General features: G+C 47.9%; 2 protein-coding genes across 3 annotated transcripts in view; one reads left to right on the top strand and one right to left on the bottom strand.

Annotated features, from left to right (window-relative positions):
* The window catches only part of RANBP10 (RAN binding protein 10), a 54,510-nt gene extending 43,906 nt beyond the window's left edge, over positions 1–10,604 (bottom strand). Inside the window, exons 1-2 of one of the 2 annotated variants that reach the window (XM_042821274.1) lie at positions 10,400–10,604; positions 9,759–9,870 (exon numbers count right to left, since the gene is read on the bottom strand). In XM_042821274.1, coding sequence (XP_042677208.1) covers positions 9,759–9,870; positions 10,400–10,604 — 317 coding nt within the window. Of the gene's footprint in view, positions 1–9,758; positions 9,871–10,399 lie in introns of those variants that run through there. The other variant, XM_042821275.1, reaches the window with a different exon arrangement.
* Positions 10,605–11,016: 412 nt separating this feature from the next.
* TSNAXIP1 (translin associated factor X interacting protein 1) lies at positions 11,017–26,998 on the top strand. Its single transcript, XM_042821651.1, has 16 exons — positions 11,017–11,082; positions 12,938–13,028; positions 13,491–13,603; positions 13,815–13,938; positions 15,193–15,286; positions 17,213–17,409; positions 18,220–18,358; positions 18,592–18,761; positions 19,985–20,144; positions 20,295–20,425; positions 21,014–21,142; positions 22,163–22,324; positions 22,931–23,040; positions 23,811–23,934; positions 24,232–24,338; positions 25,823–26,998. The coding sequence occupies exons 3-16, from the start codon at positions 13,524–13,526 to the stop codon at positions 26,049–26,051; spliced, it is 1,956 nt and encodes a 651-aa protein (XP_042677585.1). The 5' UTR covers positions 11,017–11,082; positions 12,938–13,028; positions 13,491–13,523; the 3' UTR covers positions 26,052–26,998.
* The last annotated feature ends 506 nt before the right edge of the window (positions 26,999–27,504 follow it).

Here is a 27,504-nt window from a genome sequence, read left to right as displayed (position 1 = left end):
ACTGCACCATTACTGTACAACCCTGCTTTGCATCCTGTTTACAGAACTTGCACCGTTCACACTTGCTGCACTCACCATTTCCTACCTGTTCACTTCCACTTCTCCTGACATTCACATCAGTTAATGGGCAGGGTATGGGGAAGGCTTATGTAGACTCAGATCTGCTGCTTCTCCTTTACTGACCTGCAGAAGGACTGTTCTTCCTCACTATCCATGCTGCACAGCCAAGCCAGCAGTGGTGCCTGACACGTGGGCCTCAACACGGCCGTGGGGCGACCACCTCTTCCATGGCTTTGCACCCCCAAGGAAGCACAGAACCAGGCTGCATGCAGCATCGCTTCTCCTTCCATCACAGCACCCACCTTCACCCATCTGACACGTCAGATAAAAGGCAATCAGCACAAGAAGAGAATCAGACATTGCCAAGCTACCCTTGGAACATGTCTTAGATGCAAGGAATTAACACAGTATAGTGTTCTCTGCCTTGAATGATACGGTCTTTGTAACCAGTTTGCATTTAGCAAACACTAGATTTTTTAAATTGCCTTTAAGATTTGTGTACATCATTAAGAACGTCGTTGTCCCTGCCCACTGCCTTTTGAAACGACCATCCAAGGAAGATCATCCAACACGAGCAGAACCCTTCACACCATCTCTGAGGCTGCCCTGAAGGCCTCACAGTCCCATACACACAGCTTCTCAAGGAGTCAGAGGCAAACAGCCCCCAGCAGCAGCATCCACCCACATGACAAGCAATTCTTCGAGCTAAAAGATGAAGCTCCAGCACAAGCATGACACACAGACAGCCTACCAAACAGCCAGTGTGAGAGTTCTGCAGCTAGTCTAAAGCTGCTTTGTGCTAGCAGCCCACAAAAATGCTCACGACCCAGCAGGAGGGCTAAGAACAGACCTTTTCTTTGACAGCAAGTAACTGACATTGAAGTTCCAGCACCTGGATCTGTTTGGCTTCTGAAGAGCAGGAAGGAAGAACACACAGGTAGTTTGAGGATGGGGGAAGAACACAGCAACAACAGAATTCACATACACCTGTACTTGTAATCTGTCAGCCTTAAGCATGCCAAGAACCAAGAACATCTCTCTTGAGTGCCAGAAGAGCACCCAGTGCTTAGGAGGCACTCCTATGCACAAAATAAATAAGGGTGAGTCAGAAGGAGGAAGAAAGCAATTAGTCCGTGGCTGTAACTGAACCAGGGCAGTATACTTTGGATGAAAAGAGGTCATTTCTTCACCCAGAAAGCTGCAAGAATTTCTGCAAGAGACCTGAAAGCAGTGCTCAACCCCAATGCTACTTCTGATTCTTCCCTGAAAAGAAAGATATTACAGCTCTCTGAAAAGAAAGATACCACAGCTCTCCTTAGCGTCCTTCTTACTGCATGGTACTGCATGGAACCATGTTGGGATGGCTAAACAATCCCAGCCTCTCCTCTTCTGAAGGCCTGTGAAGCTCAGCAGATAAGAAAGATTTACCCCATTTGAAAGCTGGGGACACAAAGGCAGGAAAACATGCCAGTTTAGCATTGCTTGGGTCACAAACCTGGAAGCCATTTATGGTGCCCAAACCATGCTGACACAGTGTCACTCCTTACAGAGTGCCTTGTCTGCATGCTGAGACACACCGAGGCTCAAACTGAACAACTGGCAACACACAGATGTCAATGAACTTGTTCTGTAGGCCACGACTCGTAGCAAAGTGAACATCACTGTCACACAGCAGAAATTCCTTGGATTGGCATTTTATTGCACAGACCAGCCCAGAGCAAGCAGCCCAAGTCTGTGATTCAAAGGCTTACAGCAGCCTGCAGCCTCTTCTGCTCTTTCCCAAACCACCACCACTAGCTGGCAGGACTCCTGCCCTCCCAGCCATCCCCACGCTTGCAGTACACACACAGCTACATCTAAAACACTGAAGCAAGATTACACAGTCAGAGATTCATAATGCACCCCGTCACACTGATGGCATTTCAGAGACTTCTGCAGCGTCTTGTGCCAAGCCTTGAACTGCCTGTCTCGTTGTCTGAGGTGGGCCCTGAATTCACGCCAGGTTTACAGAGTGGAGAGAAATGATAACCCATATCAGTTCACCACCTGCAACCTGACATTGTCCCATGGGTGGGGGGGAAGGGACACGCTGCTCCAAGGCAGTGACAAACAAGTTAGGCCTGGTTAAAGAAGTTACCTGTGGTGCATGGATTCCAACTCCTCGGTTGGACGACGCACATTTTGGAACCACACCATCAAGGATCTCTAAAGTGGAAGTGGTTCTGGTTTTATTGGTGGATAATGTAATGCTCTGTGGTGGTGCTTCAGAAATAGCACTGACTGGCTCCAGAAAGAATCCCAACTCCCCAAGCTGAGGTCAGGAAAGACAAATAATGCAAGGCTGAAAAGAAGCACATAGAGGCAAGAAAATAGAATTCTTAAGAGCTGGTTATAAGCAGCCACAAGCATCCTGAGGCTGGATGAGCCTGGCACTCATCAAGCCCTCTAAAGGCAAAGAAGCTCTGAAAGACAACGTGCATCAAAGAGATGAGCGAGCAGAACAAAATTAGAGTCAGTAGGCTGCTACCACAACATCTGCTCATCCTTTAATGAGCAAATACTGACAAAGCAACAGGGAGGAGGAAAACTTTCTTTGCTACCCCAAGGTATGGATGGCCGGCTCCCTTCCAACTGTAGGGTCATGTTCAACTGGTAGGCCAGCTCCAAGAAGGGTAAACCTGTCCTTGTCTGTGCGAGTTACCTTCAGGAAAGAAATGGTGTACATTATCACATACACGTAGGAATATTGAAAGACAAAATAAAGATGAGAAATGAAGATTTGACTAGAGCATCATTGCAGAAGGAAGGCATAACACAAGCTGAGATCACTGGTAGGATCTCAGAATAGCATCTCCACCTGCCCCAAAGCAGGGCCACATCCAATAGGACCTCAAACCGCACTACACAGGGGTCAAAACCTACAGCCTCTGAAGCCAGAGTGTCCTACCAAGGCAGTTTTCCAACTTTAGGCTTCCACTCTTGCAGTTGACTTCTCAGATCAGCTGCTGCTCAGCAAAGTTCACATAAACCACATCAGTGGCACACACAGCACTCCGGGAGCAGAACAGAGCCCTGCTGATAACAATTCACCCATTATTTATTCTGGTTACACCCAATGAATAAGAAAGATTTTTGTTCAGCTTGCTATGCAGGTTAACAGAGCTCCCTTCCACACCGTTCAGTGTCATTGAACATTTTTATTTTATTAGGGCAGCTGAATTCGTTCCCACAACCAGAAGGACAGGGCTGGAGATACCACCAATACCCAAAAGAAGGGCATCAAACAGAGGGCAAGCCATAGGGAGGCTGCACCTCCCATACCAGAGCCTAACACTACATTTCAGTCCATTATAACAGCAAGACAACTTCAAGCAGCAGCTTGAGCTCCTCTTTTCTCCACTAAAAGACAGGGGGAATGTAGAAGCAATACACAAATCAGAAGAATACTTTCTGTTGCCAGGTAGTTTTTCTCTTCAGAGGTACGTATACTTCAACATTCACATCAGAACTGCTTTTCTTTTAGTTTTGTGGAAGTGCTGCCTGAAGCTTTGATAGATGTACTTCACGAAATAAGACCACTTGTTCTTGGAAACTGCGGAGAAAATAAATACAACAGAGGGCTGGGGAGAGCACCAGGGGTGCAACAGCCACAGAACCACAGAACGGCCAGGGTTGGAAGAAACCTCAAGGATGATGACGCTCCAACCCCCCCACCACAGGCAGGGCCACCAACCTCCACATTTCATAGCAGCCCAGGCTGCCCAGGGCCCCATCCAACCTGGCCTTGAACACCTCCAGGGATGGACGGGGCATCACAGCCTCTCTGGGCAGCTGTTCCAGCACCTCACCACTCTCATTGTACACAACTTCCCCCTGACATCCAACCTCAATCTTCCCTCCCTCAATTTAAAACCATTTCCCCTTGTCCTGCTGTTATCTGCCCTTTTAAAGAGTTGACTCCCTCCTGTTTGTAGGCTCCCTTTAAAGTACTGAAGGCTGCAATGAGGTCACCCCACAGCCTTCTTTTCTCCAGGGTGAACAAGCCCAGCTCCCTCCCTTCCAAGCCATCTTGTGGCCCTACCAATTCACAGACCTTTGTATGTCCACAACATGCCCACAGCAAGGAAGAAAAGACTCAAAAGTGAAAACCATCCATACTAAACCTGAAAACAAGAAGGAAGATTTGGTTTGTAGTGTGCAAACAGAGACCTGGCTTCACAGCCTGGACACGCTGTAAACCCCACTGCTAGAAAAGCAGCCAGGAAAATTAACCTGGCAGCAGTCAATGCAATGCCATTAATGCAGGCTTCACAGAGGATGATAAATTCTTCACCAGTTCATCGTGCTCCACCTTCATCAACGAAGGAAGAAAGAATTCCCCTCAATGACAGTTATGCAACTTGTTTGATTTAATAATTAAACAGAGAATTGCCTGGATGCATAACCCCAGAACATTTAAACAACCAGTTCCCATCGTTCTCTAACTTGATTTATAAGCTGTAATTATATTCTGAAGAACTGAAAAATAACTCTTCACACATATTCTAAGGACGTCCAGTTTATCCAGTTAGAATTCACTTCTGCTGTATTTCCACCTTCCTGTAGCAGATATTTGGGAACAGCAGAGCTGAGGGGAAGGAAACAAATATTTCCTTCAAATTTTTCTTCTTTGCTGTGCAAAATTATTTCACAGATTGTTTTAATGAGATATTTATACTCTACCACTACTACAGCACTTCCATAAAGCAGCACGTTTTGGCTCCTACTTCTTTTTTTTTTAAATAGAGTTATCAGCTGCAAATCAGATATTCCAGTACAGCGACTTGCTTTACATCCACAAAGTTGCCCTCAGCATTACTTCCTTCTGTGAGAGCTCAGGAGAGCAAAGTAAACTAACAGGTGATGTGAGCTGTCATCTGTCTATCAGCCTCCAAAGAAAATGAAAGGGTCTCTGCACTGCAGAGCACCAGAGGTTGAGCAGAACAGCAGCCAGGCAGTGGCTGAGCAAGCAAGACTTGCTTGGGCAAGGCTGTTTGCAAATGGGAACGAGGTGAGAACTGCTTACTGACTGTCGTTGGGGGTATTTGTGGGTTTTGTTCCAATGAATGTCTGAGGAACAGCATCTATTCAAGAAAGGTAAAAAGTCGGACCCCCTCCTGCTTATAGGCTGCCTTCAATTACTGGAAGTCTGCAGCAAGGGCTCCCCACAGCCTTCTCCTCTCCAAACTAAGCAAGCCCAGCTCCCTTAGCCACGAGACAATTCACCTTGCCCCAAAATAATGAGGATAACAAAGCTCAGTTGTCCTCCTGAGTCACAAGGGCCTCTAAGATGTGGGTTGATGGCCCTACCCTGATGAGTCTTACAGACACTGCTCCTGTTTACCAAGTGGGGATCACCAACAGGAAAGAGAGGCTGCGAGATGTGCTGACCAGCCAACAGCAAACAGAAACACCTATTTTACAGGAGGGAGGGAGGGAGGGAGGATAAAAGTTCAGCGCTTCCAATATAGTTAAGGTTGAACTGTGACAGGCATCACCGTGATGAAAGCACGAGTTATTTGTGGCAGCTCAGGAACACCAGAGTCATGTAGGTCCTGCCAGCCTGCTCAGCTGAGCGATGCTGGGAGCAAGGCAAGAACAGAACCGTGGAGAGGGAGCTCCTCCTTCATCCTCCTGCCCAAACAGTAAATAACACCAAATATCCCACAGTCTGGAGTCTGCCATGCAAATGCCACAGCCTCCCCAGGCACACCATGCCAGGGCTTACAATTTTCCCATGGAAAACGATCTGCTCACATCCAGCTGGTGTTTCCCTTGCCCCAACTTGTGGCCATTGCCCTTCGTCCCGTTGGACAACGCACGTAATGGCTCAGGAAATTAAGCCCCCAGTAAACCTTCAGAGAAGCGATGGCCTCAAATTGAGCCAGGGGGGAGGGAGGGAGAGCTTTGGGTATGAGGAGCAATTTCTTCTCTCAAAGAGAGGTGATGCATTGGAATGGGCTGCCATGGGAGGTGGGGGATTCAGCATCCCTGGAGGTGTCCCAGAGCCGTGGGGATGTGGCACTGAGGGATGTGGGCAGTGGGCACAGTGGGATGGATTGGGCTCGATGGTCAGGAAGGTCTTTTCCACCCTTCATGACTCTGTGATTCTATGAAAACACTTCAACTCTCTGAATTGATCTCCATGAGGGCTGACTCTGACCCTCCATCTGAAAGTAGAACCCTGCTCCCTTATTGGAGAGGGAAAAAAAAGCAGTGATTTCTGACCCTGACGTCAACAGATTAAATCATTGCAGCTGCTGTGATGCGGCCAGTTTTCAACCAGTTATCTTCTTGACCCACGAGACTGAGTAACAGGCTGTGGGCATGAGAGAAGGCACACACACAAGGCAAAGGGAAGGTGGCATGGAACTGCTTCCTTTGTGCTCATGGCAGACAGGGAGGTGAGAACAGGGCTGCAGCTAACCGAGGGGCTGCAAACTGCGTTCCATTCTGAGGATAAGAACCACCTCCCCAAACACGGTATCACAAACCACAGACCCACACACAGATGGATCTGGTTTGTTACGTGAAGAATCCAACTCCCTTTCCCAGACAGCTCCTCAGTGGTAATCTGCCAGCCTCTCCTTTAGCAAAAGGAAAACAAAACCAACAGACAAATGTGTTGTCTCAACAGCAAAGACTAAAACCATCAATATGAGAACCGACCACTGCTCAGCCAAAAGCAAGACCCAGTCATCTTTCTTCAGCTCAGTGAAGGCTGTCCACATCTCACTGCCTGAGCAGTGGAAGAGAAGCTGATAACTCTTACAAGTTTCTTAAGTGCACCAAATGGACTCGTTGCACGTTGTGGCCTGGTAGGAGGACATACCCCATAAAAGCACCATCTCAGACTGCCAGCAAGTCATCAGGTTGAGGTTACGTCTCCACTCAAAGTCACTGGGAGCTTCTACAATTCTTTCTGTTGTACATTAGCACTGCCAGCACCTAGGCTACTTGAGGAAGTCTTTTCAGCAGCCTGAGAGTGCACGTTTTAAATCTAAATGTGAAAAGCCATCCCAAACTCCAGCATCAGAGACACAGCGAATCCATACCTCGTCGTTCCAAGCAGCACCAATGTGGGACAAGCTACAAAGCAGACTTGATGCCCAATGAACCTATTCTGAAAATGCAGCCACACTCCTCTTCCCCTCCCCTTGCTAGAGGGCCTCCAGCTGAGCTCCTAGGGACAGACCTTATGACACTTGAAAACTTCCTTTCCAATGCCTTCTCTAGCTTTCTGGCCTTTTATTCCTTTAACTGAAGCCACCACAGTGCAATAAATAGCAGAGAGCTTCCTAAGAACAGAAATGCCTGTGACACAGTTCAGTATTACAACACACCAGGCCCCAATGGGCTGACTTTAAACTACTAAATATCAGACATACAAGAGTGAGCTTTATATTTACAGCCACTGCCTGTCACCTGAAGTCACAATTACAAAACCTCATTTCCACAGTGCCCAAGATAAAGAACTCTCTCTATCAGGAGAAGCAAAACAAGGCACAGGAGTGGCTGGGACATCAGTCAAGCTCTCCACAGCTCCCTGCTGCACTGACTTCACACCACATCTGTATTGCCACAGAGCTAACACAAACCATTCCTTACAGCCCAAAGAATTCCTGGAAAGTAAATGAAGAAAAATAAGAAGAAAAAGTAAATGAAGAAAAAGAAGGAAAAAGAAAGAAAAAACAAGGGTCACTCAGCCCAGCATTCATCCTTGTACAGATAACCCTTTATACTTTATTGCAATTACTGCAATCAGTGCAACACAAGTGAAGATCTTTTCCAAAACTCTTTTCAAATAGACCAATTCTGAAGTTAATAATGACACAAAAGGATTTCAACAGTGGCTGCAATTTGGTTCCCAGCAGGAACGCTTGCTGCCCCTCCTTAAGAGCCCTGCAGAGGCCCCAGTTCAAATGTGATTCTTATAGCACTGGATTAATCAATTGCACTCAAGACCTTTCCCAGTGCTGCTTTACCTTCTGGATGGCTGCAGCTGCAATATTCATCCTTTAGCAAGGAAAAAACTATACATGGGCTCACACAGCAGGTTAATATCTTTACAGTGATTAAAAATTAATCTACACCAGCAGCAGAAGCCCAAACCTCGTTAGAAACGCTTTATTTATTGCTTTCCCATCATCCCAAATATGGTTTTAAAGGAACTCCACCAAGGACATCCTGGACCAGCTGCATTTTGGAACAAAGTAACACCCAACAGAGCGACCACGGGACCAGGTGGGATGCAACGTTCACCACCAGGTCAGCGAGGCACCTCTTGGTGGAGCACGGCTGCTCCTAATGCCACCAGCAGGGTTTGCTGCTCTCACAATTCTTCCCCTCGAAGCAGTACAGATCAACAAGACAGCCTACAATACTAAGTGCCACAAAAAGAGCATGTTTTGGTGGGGAACAATGACCAGAATGCATATTTAGCATTCTAGTTCTAGCTCTGTCTCCCAAGCTTGCACAGGTGTGTCACAGTGCTCTGTAGTAATAATCTACCCTGAATGACAAGTCCAAATTCAGGACTTAGACTAGAAACAGTCTAAGTTTCACAGATCCCAGCCTCTATTCACAAACACTACAGTTTCCCCTCTATAAAAGAATCTTTATGTTCATCATGGATACGAAGCTTCTAAAAAACAGTCTCAGTTCTCCTTCCAGTGCTCAAGTAACACTATGACTCCTCTTCCCCATGCAAACACCCAACAATCCTAAATTAATTTCCAGGTCCCTCCCTTTCCTCTTCATTGCACATCTTGTTTGGATCACAGCTCATGATGACTTAGAACACAGCACCCACTGGTTAGATCCCGAGTCCTACATTTTTTTCTCATGAGATAGATTAATGAAAACAGCCATGTGTCATCACCTGACCAAGGGTTCAGGCAGAGGAACTCAGTGATTGGTGGCTCTCATCCTCACCTGTCTTCAGAATTGCTCGCTTTGAAGCCTGCCCACATTTCAGCACATTTCACCATATTTACCTCCATATTGCAGTAGAAAACTAACAAAAGTGAAATCCTTATATTGTTAATTCCATCTGTCTCGAAAGGCACAGACTCTTTGGTGCTGGCAAAGGACAAGAGGAGATGGGTTCAAACTGAAAGAGCTCTCCAGGTTAGATTGGAGATAGGAAGTCCTTTACACTAAGGTTGGTGAGGCAGTGGCTGCACAGAGAGCTGCTGCTGCCCCATCCCTGCAGACAGCCAAGGTCAGGGAACGGGGCTGTGAGCACTGATGGAGCTGTGGGTGTCTTTGCTCACTGGGACCAGATGGCCTCTAAGGGGCCCTTCCAATGGAAGCGATTCTAGGACCGAGGGCTAGGTTCCCAGGCAACCCCTATCGTGCCATAATTCTTTGTAATTCCAGGGTTTGAAGTGTCCAGACCCAGCCAGCAAGGGGAAAAAAATACCATAATTCACATTGCAAGTGACACCCTGAATTTCTAACATTGATGTAACTGCTCATAGCAAACTGCAGGTAACAGAAATGTCTGAATGCCTCTGCATTACATGTACCACAACACGGAACTTCCCCACGAGTCAACCACTGCAATGCTGAACTGAAGGCACGGCCCTGGGAAGGCAGCAGTGCAGCGGGATGGCCAACACCAGACGGAATTGCAGGCAGGTACTCAAGGCACTCACCCATCTCTGCCTTTACTGACAATCTTCACTTCGAAGTAATAAATGCCACAAGCTGCAGGGATGGGATGCGTGGCCCTGACCGAGGCGGCGTCTTTGTGATTCTTACCATGACCTGGGAAAGAAGAGAAGGGTCAGCGCTGGGACACCGGGATCTGCCGCGCAGATTGAGGGGCGGCTTCTCCTTCCACCTGAAAACGACTGGAGTGTTTTCATCGCACTGAAAGCAGCAGAGCAGCTCTGCCACCCTCCTTCCCGAGGAACCCCCGTCGCTGTCGCCGTTGGAAGGAACCCGGCGGGGCACACGGTGCCGCCATCGCAGAGCTGCCATCCCAGCGCCGCACAGCAGCGGCACGCAGCTCCATTACGCAAGAGGGGAATGACATCAGTGTTTACCGAGCGGGCAGGAAAGGGGCATCGCCGTGCCGTGCAGGGCAGGGAGCGCCTGGAAGGGCCGCATCGCCGCGATGCCCGACCCCGCAGCGCCGGGACGGCTCCTCGTCCCGCAGCCCTCAGCCCCCCCCGCCCTCCCCGAGCCCCGCTCCCACAGCCCGGCACCCCGCAACCTTTCCCCCCAGGGTAGCGGAGCCGGCCGGTCCCGTCCCGGCCGAGGGAACGCGAGCAGAGCCGCCGCGACCCGGCACCTTTGTAGTGGACGCGCAGGTTGCCCTGCGAGAGGCCGATGTAGTTGTACTTGTCCTTGGGACTCCAGGAGCGCGGCAGCGGCGTCTCCTCCTGGTTGACGGCCGGGTAAAGGCGGCGGAGGCGCCGGCTCAGCTCCTGCTCCTCGGGCGGCCCCGGAGCCGCCGCGTCCCCCCCGTGCGGGCTCCCCGCGCCCGCCTCCGCCATCTTGGATTCGCTTTGTGTCACCGGGCGGGGAGCGAAGCCCGGCTCCCGCCGCCGGCCAATGGGCTGCTAGCGTGCCCACAATGGGGCCGCGCTGCCCGACGGGAAGCGGAGTCCGACCCGCCACCTCCCGCCCGCCGTATGCAGTCGCTGGGACTACAAGTACCGATAGGCCCCGCGCGTGAGGCCACGCCCCCTCCCGCAGCGCGCCGTGCTGTGGGAAACGTGTCTCCTCTGCGCGGGGCCGAGCGGCGTCGGGCCGCGCTCAGGACTCCCGCTCCCAGAATGCCTCGGGGCAACGAGGCGCCGAGGGGCGGCCGAGAGGCCGCCGCGCCGCCGCCGGTGTCCGCCGCGCCGCCTCCGCGCAGGGCCCGGTTTCGGCCGCCCGGTCAGACGGACGAACGGAGCTATTCGGACGGCCTCGCTCCGATCGAGGCCGCCTCGCATAGCTCACCCGTCGCTGGACCGGGGCCGGGCCGCGGTGAGAGCGGCGAACGGCGTCAGGCGCGGCGCGGGCAGCTATGGCGGCGGGCGGGGGGTCCTGAGGCGGCCGTCTCCATGGCGACGGGCGTAAACAGGCGGCACCGCGGGGCATGGCGGCAAGGCGGGCTGAGAGGCGGTGAGCGGCAGAGCGCGGCGATCCGACCTGCGGGGCATCTCTCGTACGTGGGGAGCTGAGAGCCCCGCTTTGTGCTGCCCGGGGAGCGGCGGGCGGGGATTGTATCGGCGCTGATACGTATCTCAAGGGAGGGAATCGGCTGGGTGCGGCCGGGCACCGACGTGAGTGTAGGTTCGCTCATTGAAAGGCCTTTCTCCTACAGCCACCTGCTTCTAGGAAAGCCTAGTCCTGGCTGTATTTTTTCCATGGTTTGCCAGTTCTGCTGGCCAGCACTATGGCCACCCCAGAGAAGCAGCTTCGCGGGCATTTTTGGGATCCCAAGTCCCAGCTCCTGACTCAGACAGCACTGTTCCAGCTCTGTTTCAAACCTCACCTCTTCAGAAGATCAGCTCACTCAGGTTTGCCCAGCAAAGGGCTCAGCTCGGCTGCTCTCACTGCCACAAGGAGCAAAGCACCCAATGTCACAGAATCACGGAATGACCAGGGTTGGAAGGGACCGCAAGGATCACGAAGCTCCAACCCCCCTATGCCATGCAGAGCCACCAACCTCCACATTTCATACCAGGCCAGGCTGCCCAGGGCCCCATCCAACCTGGCCTTGAACACCTCCAGGGATGGACGGGACATCACAGCCTCTCTGGGCAGCTGTTCCAGCACCTCACCACTCTCATAGGACACAACTTCCCCCTGACATCCAACCTCAATCTCCCCTCCTTCAACTTCAAACCATTTCCCCTTGTCCTGCTGTTATCTGCCCTTCCAAAGAGTTGATTCCCCTTCTGTCTGTAGGTACTGAAGGCTGCAATGAGGTCATGCCGCAGCCTTCTCTTCTCCATGCTGAACAAGCCCAGCTCCCTCAGCCTGTCTTTGTACAGGAGGTGCTCCTGCCCTCTGATCATCTTTTTGCCCTCCTCTGGATTCTCTCCAACAGCTCTCTGTCTTTCTTGCACTGGGGGCTCCAGACCTGCACACAGTGCTGCAGATGGGGCCTCACAAGGGCAGAGTAGAGAGGGACAATCACCTCCCTGTCCCTGCTGGCCACCCCTCTGCTGATGGAGCCCAGGATTCCATTTGCTTTCTGCTGGCTCATGTTAAGCTTTTCATTCATCAGGATCCCCAGGTCCTTCTCCGCAGGGCTGCTCTCAAGGAGCTCCTTCCAGTCTGCGTGGATGCCTGGAATTCCTCCAGCCCAAGTGCAAAACCTTGCACTTTGCTGTGTTGAACCTCATTAGGTTCACCCAGGCCCACTTTTCAAGGCTGTTGAGGTCCCTCTGAATGGCATCCCATCCTTCCACTATGTCAACTGCACCACTCAGCTTGGTGTCGTCAGCAAACTTGCTGACTCTGTCATTGATAAAGATGTTAATGTCATCCGTGGAGGTGTTCAAGACCAGGTTGGATGGGGCCCTGGGCAGCCTGGGCTGCTATGAAATGTGGAGGTTGGTGGCCCTGCGTGTGGCAGGGGGTTGGAGCTCCGTGATCCTCGAGGTCCCTTCCAACCTGGGCCATTCTATGATTCTGTTGTGCCAGTTCTGGTGTTCAGCTGTACCACAAATCTCCTCATTGCTCTGTCTACATCACCCTGTTGGTTTTTTCCACCCATCAGGCACATCACAACTAGCTACTTTAGTTATACATCACCCAGATTCACAACCTCCAACAGAATATTCAGTTAATTCTGTGGCTTTTGAAAAGTCTCTTCCCTGCTGTTGCACAGGACCTCTCCTGAATCTTCCTCGAAGATTACCAATTGCCAAACACACATCTGCAGTGTAAAACCTACCCTGTCCAAGAAACAGAAGGCTCTGGTGAGTTCAGGTTTTAAGGGTGGAGGGAAGAGGAGTGGAATATAAACACTGTTCTTGGCTGCGACAGCTGCTGTGGATGTGTATGCCAGATGCTAAAGCCAGATTTTGACACATATAGTCCAAAATAAAGAAGAAAAAAAAGTTGTTTAGAGCATCTTCCAGCCTTCAGGAACGCCTGCTCCATAGTGTGTGTCAGTAGACAAAGTAGCGTGGTGAAAACTATATCCAAATTATGCATAAATAAGTATGCATAAGGAAGGCACGTAGCAACCAACTGCTGAGTGGTTAAGGTCCACAAAAGTCACATGTTTTGTTTCCGTTTGCATTTAGGTTGTATTTCTGTCCCACCGTCCTGCTGGGCAGTTAGATTGACTGTGAGGCATTGTCGGGGATATTTCAGCCTCATTTTGGCTCTCTTTTGTGTTTGCAGTGCTCTTCAAACATAATTCTTTCTCTCTCCAGTCTTTCCAGCTTTCTGTTAGAGGCCAATGGTCCATGTGGCCCGCATTTGCAGCCGGCCAGACAGTCCTAAGGAATCACAAACCCTGCAGTGCCCCAGAGGAGAGAACACCTAGGTAAGCTAAGCCACAGGACAGCTAGAAGCAGGGTTTGGAAACAAGGAATTTACAGAGCAGGATCTCTCCCAGCATTGAGAACAAAGAGGTTGGCTTACCCCATAAAACTTGAGCATAAAAAATAACATTATTGGTTCTGACTGGTAGCAGCGGGCAGTAGGAACAAAACCCGAGTCCTTGAGCTGATGTCCATTCTCCTGTGTCTCTGCAGCAATGAACAGGCCCTTCTTACCATTCCAAAGCCACGTCACCTGGAACAACTGGAGTCTTACTTAAGGAAAGAGCTGCAGACTCTTGCCCTGACTAAAGGGATCTCCCAGGAACTGAAGCTGCAGGTCAGATCCAAGTTTCTGTTGACTTGGAACAACATACTGAGATGGGTTACTCAAAATGGTCATCCAAAGGAAAAAGTAGGTGGGAAAAGTAGGCAAATATAGTTTGTATGAGATAGCCTGGTTCACAGCTCACAATAGAGAACTTACTCAGAATGTCATTTGTTCGTACATTGGGTTTATATGTTGTTGAGTAGTATGCTCCACAGCTTGTGTAACTTTCCATTTTCAAATCAAAGCCCAAGCCTTCAAAAAGACATGGTAAAATGAAGGGGGTGTGAAACTACTTACTCACTGAGCTCCCAAAGACTCCTGCCTAAACCATAAAGCAAGGTGTAGGCTCCAAAATTTTCATTTCAAAAGCTTTCATTTGTGAAGTTCTTTGCTATGAGAGTGGTGAGGTGCTGGAACAGCTGCCCAGAGAGGCTGTGATGCCCCGTCCATCCCTGGAGGTGTTCAAGGCCAGGTTGGATGGGGCCCTGGGCAGCCTGGTGAAGCATTAAGTGTGGAGGTTGGTGGCCCTGCGTGTGGCAGGGGGTTGGAGCTTCGTGATCCTTGCAGTCCCTTCCAACCCTGGCCATTCTATGATTCCATAATTATGTCTCTGCACATGACAAGAATGGGGCTCCTTGTCAAGCTTTTGCTTAACCAGGATCCCCAAAATTAAGTTTTTATCAGGCCTGCCCCTGGGGGTTTGTTGTGAACGTTTGAGAATACAGCTACTGAAGACACTGAAAACCACTTTAATTCAAAACACAATCAGAGCATTTATGCTGAGTGACACATTTGGATTAGAGTTTCTCTGCATGAATTCTAATTCCCAGAGGAATCCCGTAGTGATAAGAAAGGAATGTGGTAAATGGAAAAGAATGGAGGGAAACAACCACAGAATCTTTAGGACTGGAAAAGACCGCTAGGATCATCAAGTCCAACTGTCAGTTAATCAACTGATTACTGATGGGTGATTAACAGCAAGAGAAAACAGAGGTTTCATGAATGCGTTATTCTTGGAAAGTACTTTTTTACTGGATGACACGACATGTTTAGTTGCATTCAGCAGTGAGGTACGCTCAGTGAGAACATTACTATTGCTAGCAAAGCCTTCCCAGGCTCACACACAACATGGCACTCTGACTGTCCCCCCAAACAAGTTTTACTCTGCTGAGGATGGCACATGGGCTGTCCCATCAGGGCCCAACTATCTGAATTCTGAGAAATGAACAACAATGTTTTCTCAAGCTCTCTTTCCTCTCTCAGCCCTACAGAGAGATCTTTGAATTCTTCATAGATAACTTCAAGACCTACAAGCCCTTGCTGTCAGCTATAAAGAATGAGTATGAAGCCACACTGGGTAAGCTCTTGGACTTTGATCTCTGAGGGGAAAACACTGATGGAGATGTAGTCTTACACAGCTAATTACATATTGGAGATATATATATATATAGAATGAACATTCTAAATATTCACATAGAATAGTTCTCTTTGAGGGACATACAAACATGTCAAATGGTAAAACTACCTTCCTGGTCTGTTAATGAAATCTTCCCCCATGGGAGTCTACTTCCCTCATACATAACAGGTGTTTCTATATATATGTTTATCAGACCTTTATTATTTAGATTGAAGGTTTTTCTGTAGTTATTTATCCTTACGGTCTTCACCACACACACAGTTCAGGCAACATCCGTACCTCAGCTTTTCTGAAACCACCATGCTGATAGCAGAGTATATCATACTGATATATTTGGATGCACTTGCAGTGGTAACTTGAAGCTTGCATTACTCCTGAAGCAGGGCAGGGCAGAGAGCTGAACTGGCTGTTCCCTGTCCATTTGTGGTGTGCCTTTAAACCCCTCTTGGCTCTCAGATGCCACAGTGATAGCAGTGCTTTGTAAACAGTGCACTAGAAATAGCTTCTCACTGGGAACTCCTGTCACACTGAGCAGCCTACAGCTGTCAACACTTTTCTAACGGGACAGTTTCTCCAATAAAATGTGTCATTTATCCCAGTAGCTGTGACCTGACTGCCTACTGATAGTCCCTCACTGTAGGCAGAAATCTTTGCACAGTGCAAGATCAATGAATCAATATTAATCGTTACGTCAGAACATTTTACTAACAGTTTCCTTCTGGAACTCTTCAGAAGATATTCCTTCAGCTCCCAGGGGATTACTAGTGTCAGTTCCATAGCCTGTATTGTGCTGAAGCTTACTTTTCAATTATTATTATCTTTCTTTAAGCATATTTTCTACTCGAGATGTTTTATTGACTCCTCCTTGCCAAGTGGTCAGCAGCCAGTTGTGAAACACTCCAATGACACAACATAGTGTTCTTTGTTCACACCAAGTGAGCTATGCTAGTGCTCTCATTTTTGCCATCTTCTGGGGAGCTGGCCTGGTACCAGTGTCATAGTGAAAGAGCTCACAAAAACCTTTGGTACAGTTACAGCACAGGAAGGAAACTCACACCCAACTATAATAAGAAAAGTCATTCCTGTTTTTAGATTTATGCATGCATTTTAGGTTTTAAAATACAGAGTCTGCTGCATGGTATTTGTACATGAATACTTTATATTAGAGTTCTGGCAAAGAGGAAAATGTCTGCAAGTGACATTACTCAGTATCTGCCAGCATTTCTATCCTGTTCAGGAGAGAGAATGTATGCATTATTCAGCAAGGAAAACCTTTGCCACAGCCTCATTTGAATTACATCTTCTTGTGGTGGAATTTCATTTAGTCATAAAAGCAAGCTTCCACAACAAGGAGGTGGTGACAGGTGGAGTTCTACCACGTGACTGGGATCTGGCACCCAAGCACTCACACCAATCCCCTCAGATAAGTGCCTTTAGGAAAAATAATCAATTCAAAGGGGAAATAGTTGAGAGTGAAAAGCACAGATGGCAGCAAAGCCAATATAATGAGTTCTTTATTAGTTGTGCTGATGAAAAAGAGAAATGAAGAGAGGGCAACATGTCCCTGAAAAGAGAGGAGAGTGTGTAGACAAGTTTGTACACAGGTGGCACAAGGCCTTGCATTTGGAGACAAGAAAGCCAATCTAAGTTTGTGAAGACCATGCCTTTACAAAGCCAGGTAAACCACTAATTAGCAGCTATCTTCAGCTCTGTATGCTGCCTGTGCTTAAATGATGACAACCCAGTGAAGCATGATGGCATCATCAGTGTTCATTGCCACAAAGCCTGAAATACTCAAGGAGACAAAATTCAAGTAAAATTCAGGTTTTGTTGCTCATTGTAAGAACTTACCTCTGCTCTCTTTAGCTCATCAGAAGGAGACAATCCGTGCCCTAGAGCCCTTGAAGGCCATGGTCACCACCGTGTCTGAGGAGTGCACCCAGCAGATATTAGCACTGCAGGAAAAGGAGAAAGTGGAAATAAATACTTTAAAGCAAGAGAAACATCATTTGTTAAAGTTTATTGACAACATGAAGGAAGAGAAGAGTTCTCTTCAGACTCAGGTAAATAAGGCTACAGGTCAAACTCCTCCCAGCTTCACCTGGATCCATCTGATCTCTTCCTCCCAGGTGCTCATGCTTTAGTGCCAGGAGAAGTACTGCAGCTGGTGGTGAGCAGCTGGCACTGTAGAAATGCTGGATCTCAAGAATATCCGTGTTCCCTTAGGGCTGGCTGTGCTGCTACCAGAAGCCTTGGCTTGTAGCTGCTGTCCCAGACAACCAGCTTCTGCACAGACTGTAGACTCCACAGTCGTGGAGATAGCATTTGTTGAACCTTGGAGACTTGGGTTTCAGCAGATAGATTGAAACACTCAAAAATATTTCTTCCCTTAGCATTTCTAGACTTCCCTTTGTTTCCTCCACTTGTTGGTATTTACAAGCCTCACATGGGGATAAACTGAACGATCTCTGAGGCAACTGAGAATTTACATATAGTTTGCTTTTGGGGGGAAGGGGAGGCACACGGTTTGCCTTCAGAGTTCTCACCAGAATCACAGGAGCTCTCCAAGCTGCCTGCTGCTTTTTCTGGGGATGGAATTACAATAGAGAAACCTTGGAACTCAGCATGAACTGTATCTAATTCGCTCTCTGAAAGGCAAAACACAGATAGAGCACTCTTCAGCAACCTTCTCTGGAGTCCAAACCTTTCTGGCATGTTTCTCCCTAACCATCCTTTCCTACAGTGTTATTTCTTGCCACTCTCCTGCTCTTTTTCCTACTTCACATCCCTTACCCCACACCTGCCCCATGGTCCTGCTCTAGGCTCACCACACCATCCCAAGGCTTCCCACTGATGCTGATCAATTCCTGCAGGTGGAGCACCTGCAGATGAGTGTAGCTGAGGAGTACACGCGCTACCTCCAGGAGTACGGCGCCCGCAAACTGCTTGTAGCAAAACTGAATGAGGTGCACAGCGAGCAGCTGGACACGAAACAGCACCAGGTCCAAGGTGGTAAGTAGATCTCTATAGGGATCTGTGTTGCCCAGAGGCCCATTGCACACCCACGGTGCAGCATTAAGCGTCTCCAAAATATCATCAGATATGATCTGACTCTTAAAATAAGCTAAATTAGTGAACAAAATATCCAGAAGCACATAGGGAAGGGATTAGGAGGGGACATGGGTGGACAGTTGGGCTAGATGATCTTCGTGGTCTTTTCCAACCATAACGCTTGTTGTTTAAAGGTGAAAAGGGTGAAGATGTGGTGAAGCTCACTCTGGCACTGAAGATGGCTCGGCAGGACCTCACAAAAGCCCAAGTGAAGCTGAATGCAATGACAGCAGAGTACGGAGACGTTGTGCCTAGGAGAGATTTTGAATCACTGGAGAAGAAATACTCTGACTTACTTCAGGAGGTCAGCACAAGCTCCAAATTTTTGAGCTGTATCACATGAGTGCAAAGATAATGGGATGTATCAGTATTTAGGTTAGGACAGGGACTCTGTACACGCAACTCACATACAGGCTTTTGAACTATGTTTGTCTGACATTCACTGCACAGTTTTGTCCAAAGCACAGCAAACTAAAACTACTGCTGAACCGGGCTGCTAACAGCTACCTGCCTTGCTGGATTTTGCTTTCTCCAATAGCATTTCATGGCTGCAACTCCAGGCCATTGACTCCACCACCAGGCAGGTCAATGTATTTTCCAGCTGTGATAGAACCAGAGGAGGTTCCTCAAGCCAGAGAAACCTGTCCATGATAGAAGCCGTCCCTCCAGCTCCAAGCTCTCCCAAGGAGAACCTGTTGTGTCTGATGATAAGGATGGCTTTGAGTTGTGCAAGGCCTCCTCATCAGTATCTTAGCATTTCACCAGAGAAATGCACTGAACCAGGCCAACTCTGTAATTCTTCTCTCTCTGCTCCTCACAACCCTCACTGATGACTTTTTCCTTATATCCAACCTAAATCTGCTGTCTTTGAGTTTGAAACCATTTCCCCTTGTCCCGTCAGCACAGACCCTGCTAAAGATTCTGTCCACTTCTTTCCTGTAGCTCCCCTTTAGATACTGAAAGGCCACTCGTGGGTCTTCCTGGAGCCCTCTCTGCTCCAGGCTGCACAGCCCCAGCTCTCAGCCTGTCCTCGCAGGAAGGTGTTCCATCCCTTGGATCATTTTTGTGGCCCTCCTCTGGATACACTCCAACAGGTCTGTCTCTCCTGTACTGAGGACTCCACATCTTTGCAGATGTTCTTGCAGCCGAACAAGAATAAATTATATGAAAAGGAAACGTGTTCTAAATAAAGATGAATGGATCTGAAGGAAATGCACATAACATTTCTAGAACAAAAAACAAAACAAAACAAGAACACCTCTCCCATTCTCTCCTAGTGCATTAAGGTCTGTTTTGAAACAAAAAACACAGCATAAAAAACATCACTGATATATTCTATTTGAAGTTTCCGGAAATGATAACAAGAAAAAGTAATGAATTGTTTATTTTTCATCCAATCTAAAGGCAGCTAACCGAGAATGCTCTCTGTATATCTATGTGCTGAACTGAATGCTCACCTGAACTGTCAGACAACAGAAAATCTCCACTGCTGTGGTTGGTTACAGCCCTCCTTTCTGTATGCTTTAGGTGAAGACTCTGAGGAAGGATTTTGAGCAGCTCCATGAGGAGTATGGAACACTGCTGGAAATCCACAGAGAGACTGCAGAAGAGCGAGACAACTTCTACAGCCAACTGCAAGAAGCTGAACGCAGCCACACGCCCCGACCCAACTGGGCAAAGTGTCCAGGTGCCGCCTGTACTCAGCACTCATTTGCTTGCAGACGAGATGTCTATAGAGCTGTATTCATTGCAAGGCTCCTACTGGGCTCACACAAAACCAGCACTCACGGGAAAAATGCCCCTCTGTGAGCAGCTCAGCATCTTTTTGTTGTTGCAGATGTGATTCCTGGCGGAGTGGAGCGGTGGGGCCGTCTGGCCGAGGGGAAGAGCAGCAATCAGCTGGTGGATGTGCTTCTGGAGGAGATAGGAACAGGAGTGCTAAAAGAGATGAATGCCTTCCATGGACGGGTACGCGCATGCTTTCTCCTCTGTTTGTTTCCACTGAGCTTCATTGGTAGTAAATATCCATTCAGAAGGTGGGGAGGTTGCGTTCATGGTTGGACTCAGCGTATTTGCCGCCCATCATCAGCATAACCACTGAAAATTTTAGAGCTGGGGAAACTCGGATGCAAGAGAAAAGCTGAACCTGAGGGTAAGCATATCGAGGACGGCTGAAGTATAGAAGCATAGAATCACTAAGATTGGAAAAGACAACTGCTGAGATGAGCTTAGCCAAGCACCAGAATGACTAAGAGTGCATAGCAGGAGTGCACTGTGGGGAACGACTCCTTCCCACGGCATCAGGAGGTAATTCAAACCACACCACCCCATTGCACTGCACCCTGACAAGCAGGAGAGGCAGGAAATGATACAGGGACAAGGCAGTGCCACAAGAGATCTTCACCTCATAACGTATCCAAACATTTTCTCAGGGACAGAGTAAGACTGCCTTGGTCCTTCCATGTCTCTCCCTAAGAAATTCACCAAAACGTTGCTCCAGTGCTGCACTGATGCCAGCGAGGGGAAGGCCTCATCTGTTTCTCTTGTATTTCCTAGGGCAAAGGTGACAAGGTTCCTGTGTACCTGAGGTATGAAGGTGAAGTCAAGAACAAAAAGCCAACTAAGAAGGATGTGGTGAACATCCTGAAGGACATCTGGAAAGAGAAAATTGCACTAGATCAGCAGGTTTGTCATTTTCCTTCTCTAAAGCCCTGAGCTAAATCAACCACACTCACGAATCTGAGACCTTAGCTAGAATGACTGCTGCTATTCTGGGATGTTCTGGTGCACTGTACACCAGGATGCCATCACAACTATGTACCATCTGTTCTTAGGTTTGGAAGCCCTGGCAATATCTATGCCACCAAAGCATGGTCAATTGTTTGGGTTTTTTTGTTTTGTTTTTCGGGACTGATTTTAACCCATGCCAATCCACTATGAAACTCCAGAGGAACAAGTGGCACCACAAGAAATGAAGATGAGGAACAGAAAAGGAGGAACAGAAAAAAAAAGTCACTTATTAAGCAAATTAGCATAAAAGTGCTTTGGTTTTGTCACACAAAAAAAAGCAGACAATTTCCCCTTTTTGTCCAGGGTGGGTTGGGACTAGTGGGTGGAGGCTAACGAGCCTGTGTTTGAACCTTCTCATGTTAGGGACATGTATAATGCCCTGTTACCATGCCTCAGACACAAGAGCAACCTTTACAGAGGCAGAATCACTTCACAGATTTCTTCACTTGAGCTAGAAGCCTAAACACATCCCTTAGGTCAGCCCTAAACAGTTTAGTGTTTCCTATGGCTGCTTTTTACTTTCAGATTAGATTCCTGGGGAAGCAGGGCTGCTGTCTGTCTTCAGGTCTCTGCAGTAAATACTCCACGTTGTCTGAACCCATGAACAAAGCTTAGCTAAATCAGATAGAGGGGAAGCACCTCACAGGTATTAAGTTCCTAAGTATTTCACAAAAAGGGCTAGGAGAAAATAGATGATTTGTGGTCTCGGCAACAGGAGAGCTTCCTCATAGACCTACCTTTTAGATTGTACAGACTAAACCTGGAAGAAAGGCTTGGAATGACCAAATAGCAGGGAAGGCTCCAGCCAGCACCTGTCCTGCCAGAAGACACATCTGTATGCAAACAGCTGCAGTCAGACTGGCAGATTTGATTTAGTTGTGCTGCTCATGCACGATGCTCACTTGTTATCTGCAGACAGGAAAGCGTTCCAGTCTTCCTGAGTTCTTTCTCAGCTACCTCCAGAAGAAGTATGGAGATGCCTCTGCTATGGAATGGTCTTACAGCCTGTATGAGTACATGAGACTCTGCCCCTCAAACCACGTCATGAGCTCGTTCTATGAGATACTCACTGGAAAGGTAGGCAACCCGTGCCCCTGTGCTGCACCTCTGCCCAGACATTGCTGGTAGTACAAACAAGAAGGCAGGGAAGCGTTCTGCAAGGCAGCTTCACTTCACTGCCTGTTCACAAAGAAACATTAAGGTTGGAAAAGACCTCTAAAATCAAGCCCATCCCCACCATGCCCACTGACCACATCCCTCAGTGCCACATCTCTGCAGTTCTTGACCACCTCCAAGGACAGTGACTCCACCACCTCCCTGGGCAGCCTGTCCCAATATATTGCCACTATTTTTATTAATATCCAACCTAAACCTCCCTAGCACAACTTGAGGCCATTCTGTCTCATGTTATCACTATTTCCTGGGAGAAAAAGGCCAACCCCCAAGACATGTGACAGTGAAGAACTTTCTCCAAAGCAGTTTGCTTAAGGAGGAACTGTTGTGAACAGCCACCCTGCAAGCCATGGTGTTGCTTGACAATTTATAAATCACTAAAAGCAGCTCAGGTAAAAGCTGATTTAGAAGTGAGCACAATCCTTTCGCAGTTTTGCTTCCCCCTTGAATGCAACCCAAGGGCCAACAGATAAGTCAGTTCCTGACCTGTGAACCTTCCCTGTTCCACAGGTAGCTGAAGAGCAATATCATGACCAGAATCAGCTGATTTCTGACCTGCAGAAGCAGCTGGCTGCCTGTGACAGCTCCAGCAATGGGTCCCTGCCCAGCAAGCAGTTCAGGCAAGAGCCAAGCACCACACACTGAGTTCTGCATACTGGGATAAGCCAAGTCCATCTGCTTCACTTATATCTGTCAGCACAGCCCAGGGAACAGTTTTCCTCTCTTAAATTCTTGTGAGGACAGCCGTAGCAAGCGTCTACTTGTAAAACTCAGCATAAGGTTTTAGAGTTATGTGAGAACTGCAGGTTTTGATTAGCAAAACTGGGAAACCCGTGAAGAGATACAGGGCACTGGGGTGCTGCACACACGTAGGGGGATGAGGCAGCATCTGCACCCAGCCCCATTCCCCAGGGAAGAGAGAGGATCCGCTGCAGCGCTCCCTCCTGCTCCTAGCATGGGTCACAAAGCGTTTCTGTGAGTTTTGCCCCAGGTGCAGGATTTGTCAATTGGATTTGTCAATCACCTGTGCTTTCATAAACTGTACTCACTAGAGACAGCATTTCTATGGCACAGAATTAAGGCAAGGGCCACGTCCAACACACAGCTGGGAACATGGCTCTGGTGCAGATGCGCCAGCTCCCAGCTAGCCAACACCATGCTGCATTCAGAACTTCCTAAATGGTTCAGCATCAACGTCCACCTGAAATCATCACCCTTGCTTTGTTCCCTGAAGGTGCATGCACTTCCTTGACCCCTGTATCCTCTCTGAGGGCAATGAAGTTTTGAAGATGTAGCTCATGGTGTACATGCACACTCTGCTAGCTTAAAATGCTGCCGTCCATACCAGCACTCATTAACTGCTCACATGCTGTTGCCTGTGTCCAAGCAGAATGGCTCTGAGGGAGGCTTTTCCTCTGAAAAGAAGAGATGCAATCCAAGAGCTGGTCGATGCAAGCAGGTTTAATCTGGACAGTGATGAAGACCTCATTGACTACACATCCTTATTCGAAGAAGTAAGTTCACATAAGTTTTCTTTTTGACTTGGGTTTAAGCAAAATACTGAAATTAGGCTGGTCAGATTGCTTATCCAACTACTATAGCTGCACTGCACACCACAGGCTCTGAAAACCACCTGCAGATCTCTGTAATGCAAACTTGTGCTTTTTTTCTGTGAAAGAGTTTTTTTTCCCGATTTTATTTTCCCTTTTCATATAGAAATTCCATTTGTACGAGAGCTATTTTAACTTACAGTGGGGAATGACTCTTACTGGGATGGAGGAACACGTGATCCGTGCTCTAAATTCTTTCAGGATGAAGAGGGGAACCCTGAACCTTTTGTTGCAAAGCTCAGGAGCCAGTATGTCAGCGAGAAGCAGGAGTACCTGCAAGAGCTAAAGAAGAGCCTGGGAGATGTAATGTACGTACAAAGGAGTGGGGACAGTGGATCAGGATCCCCCCATGGACACAGGAGTACATCACTCCTGTGCAGGGACTCAAATTTGAATACCTGCTGTGCCACACACTTGGGTCTTTTCATTGCCCACTTCCCCACTCCGTGGTGAGCTGTGCCTTTCTCCTTGTCACCCCTCCAAACTCACTGTGCCCATGTGCTGGGGCTGGATTTGAACTGCTCCTGGGCTTGCAGGGACCTGACAAAGATGCTCAAGCAGTGCAGAGGATGAGCTCCCTAACAACAACCTTAGTGTGGAGAGAGGCAAGAAAGAAGGAGGATCCTGGGAGCCACCAGGGCACTGGGCTTAGGCTGAGCACCTATGCTACACAAGGCATGCTGCTCAAGTCTGAGCTGAGCAAGGGAAACTGTGGTCAGACAGGAGTCTTGCCTGACAGCCAGGGAAAACAGAGAATAAGTGAGATCAATACACACAGGACAGGCAGAAAGCTTCTGGAATGACCATTGGCCAAGCCCCCTGCAGGGGTCAAGAAGAGAGCTGCAGGTGCAATGGGAGCCAAAATGGTAGAGAGAAAAGAGAAGGCTGTGCTGGGAGCATTTAGACAAGGAGGAGCATTTGGGGACATGGGCTGGAGGTACTGGCAAGCAGCAGCAGTGAGTGGCTACAGAGAAGGGGAGGTAACAAGTCAGGGATTACTAGCTTTTACCAAGTAAAAACAGCATGAGACGAGGCATGGAGAGGTCAGCATGGGAAATGGAGATGCAAAGGGTACCTAGGACTTGCTGAGGAAGCCAGGGTCAGATTGAGAAACCTCCTAACTAGTGAACAGGCTCAGCTGGAACAAATGGGCACAAGGTAAAGAGGCAGGACAGACAACCTGTAAGGGCTATGGCAAGCAGTGAGTGGAGAAAGTTGGCTGTGCTGGTAATAATCCCCTTCAGTACTTGAAGTTAATCTCGACATCCCTTGGCTCTCTAAAAACAGTAGCAAAGTCCTGTACTCAGATTAGTTCTGAGGAGTGAGAGAAGCAAACTGGACTGACAGCTGCAGACTTGAAGGCAAAAGTCTGAGAAATAATCCCACCTCAAATCAAGACAAACAGAATGGAGCAACTGCATAGAAAAGAAGCCTTGTGCCAGGCACCAAGCAATGAGGGAAACAGTAAAGGTGGGCTGGATGCACAGCAAGTTTGATGCTGTCTTTTACAGGCACTGAATTAGCAAGGAAAAGCATAGTTATATAACAAAGGGTAAAAAATGTTTAACAGAGGAAAATTAAAGTCTTCCCAGGTGATCACAAACGAACTCTCCCTAATTTCTTTTCAGTTTGATTTAGTAATTTATTACATGCATATTAAAAACTCCCACCATTGATAACATTGAACAAACGTGCATTTTGAGCAACACAGATTTTCATTGTGGTGCAAATGCTTGGGCATTCCTATCCTATACCATAGCAGTGCAAGTGACCGAATTGTTTTTTCAAGCAGAGAGGTGGATGCAGATGATCTGAAGGCAGCTTTCTGCAGGATCGATCCCAAGATCAATGATCAGATGCTAGATGCCTACATCAGCCTGGCTTACCAGGTCAAAAGAGAACAGCCTGACCAAGAAGTTGTGCCTGTGGACACCGTGCTGGAGAGACTCCGTGTTGGAGATGTGAGACGAGTAGGGCCCTCACCCAGGAAAGAAAGCACAACAGACTCTGAAGGAGAGTAAGGAAGCTTCCCATGTTAAGAATAAAAAGCCTGTTTGATCTGCAGTTTTGGATACAGACCTGAGTCAGAGCTACTGCACTAAATACCACTTTTCATGCATGTAGACACACACAGTCACTAACTGTTGAGAGGATAGGCTAGTTTGAACTGTCCTGAAAAAACAGATTGCATTTGTGAACTGGAGAGACATCAGAGCCCACACGACAGAATAAGTACCATCAGGTGTATGAAGCCCCTGCAATTTCTGCCTTGATTACTGAAATTGGTGCTGCCTACCTCCAGCATAAGTTGCTAAGTGTCAGGAAAGGAAATACAAAAGCACAGAAAAAGGAGATGCATCATCTAACTAGGAATCAGGTGTCCTAACTGCACGTATCTCCGGGAGAAGTTCTGAAAACAGAAGATTTAACACAGCAAAATTCAGAATAGCTGGAAAGAAGAGGGCATTAAAACACAGAAGATATGTTTGGTAGATGAACTTCAGATTTGCAAAGCTCTCCAGGAGAGAGCATCTAATGGAAAGGCAAGGAAAGCACTGCACTACCAAAAGCAGGATTCACTTGTTTTGCTTCACCCTGAGCAACATAGATTCCAAAAAGTTAAATGCATTGCCCTGTAAGCAGCAGTTCTTTCTTTCACCCTTCCAGTTTCATTGGTAGGACTTGAAAGATAGCAATCTATCCCTCCAAGCCTTCAGTTTAGTTTACTAGAGCAACTAGAACACCTCTCAACAGAAGAGAGAATGGATAACAAATCCTACCTTGCCCTCCCACAGCAGGAACTAGGAGGCTCTCTCTAGTCTCTCTTGAAGTGCTCTTAGAAAGAGGATTCTCACAGCACTTCAGCAGAGAGGAAAGAAGCTGGAAGCTCTGTTATTACTTCAGACCAAAATTTTCAAACCCTGGCATGCAAAGATGCGAGGGTGCACTAAAAAAACTGCATAAAACAGCATAAAATATTTTAAAAAGAATACTATAATATGTCAGTTAACAAAGCTGCTTCCTTTCAAATACTGGAGAGGAAAAAAAAGCCCATAATAATGGAATTACTTTTTTTGAACTTGAAAATGACTGACCTTTGTATTGGCAACTGCCTGTCAAAATAACTAACTCACTGGCCTTCATTTCCTAGTGTTGTGCAGAATTGGTTTAACTTGTAAGCACTGCTGCCAAAAGCCAGGTATGATTTCCAGGAGTCCTCATTAACTGCACCATTTCAGACCTTTGGGAAGCTACACTGTACTTTTCAGTAAGGAACTCTTCCTCACATATCCAAGAATACAGAAAACTGTGTTTTGTGGCTTTAGAACATTCCTAAACTGCAAAAAAGAAAAAAGAAAAAGCAGTTACTCCACTCTTTAGTCTGCAGTTTTCTTTCTTTAGTTTGGCTGAGCTGTGGCTGACCCCAGCTGGAAGCACCAGCCCTGTTCTGCCCCACTCTGACTCGAGGGGACT

Source organism: Centrocercus urophasianus, unplaced genomic scaffold (genome assembly GCF_019232065.1).
Source record: "Centrocercus urophasianus isolate 14NV4802_14NV808 unplaced genomic scaffold, USGS_Curo_1.0 seq_2, whole genome shotgun sequence".
Lineage (NCBI taxonomy): Eukaryota > Metazoa > Chordata > Aves > Galliformes > Phasianidae > Centrocercus > Centrocercus urophasianus.
The sequence above is the reverse complement of the archived record's forward strand: the minus strand, read 5'-3'. Positions and strand labels throughout refer to the sequence as shown.

Bases quoted from the DNA above. Each gene is read 5' to 3' on its own strand.
- TSNAXIP1 (XM_042821651.1), top strand. From the start codon at position 13,524: ATGTGGCCCGCATTTGCAGCCGGCCAGACAGTCCTAAGGAATCACAAA. The intron at 18,762-19,984 runs GTCAGCACAAGC...TGTATGCTTTAG, and splicing joins ACTCTGACTTACTTCAGGAG to GTGAAGACTCTGAGGAAGGA. The intron at 23,935-24,231 runs GTAAGTTCACAT...AAATTCTTTCAG, and splicing joins ACACATCCTTATTCGAAGAA to GATGAAGAGGGGAACCCTGA.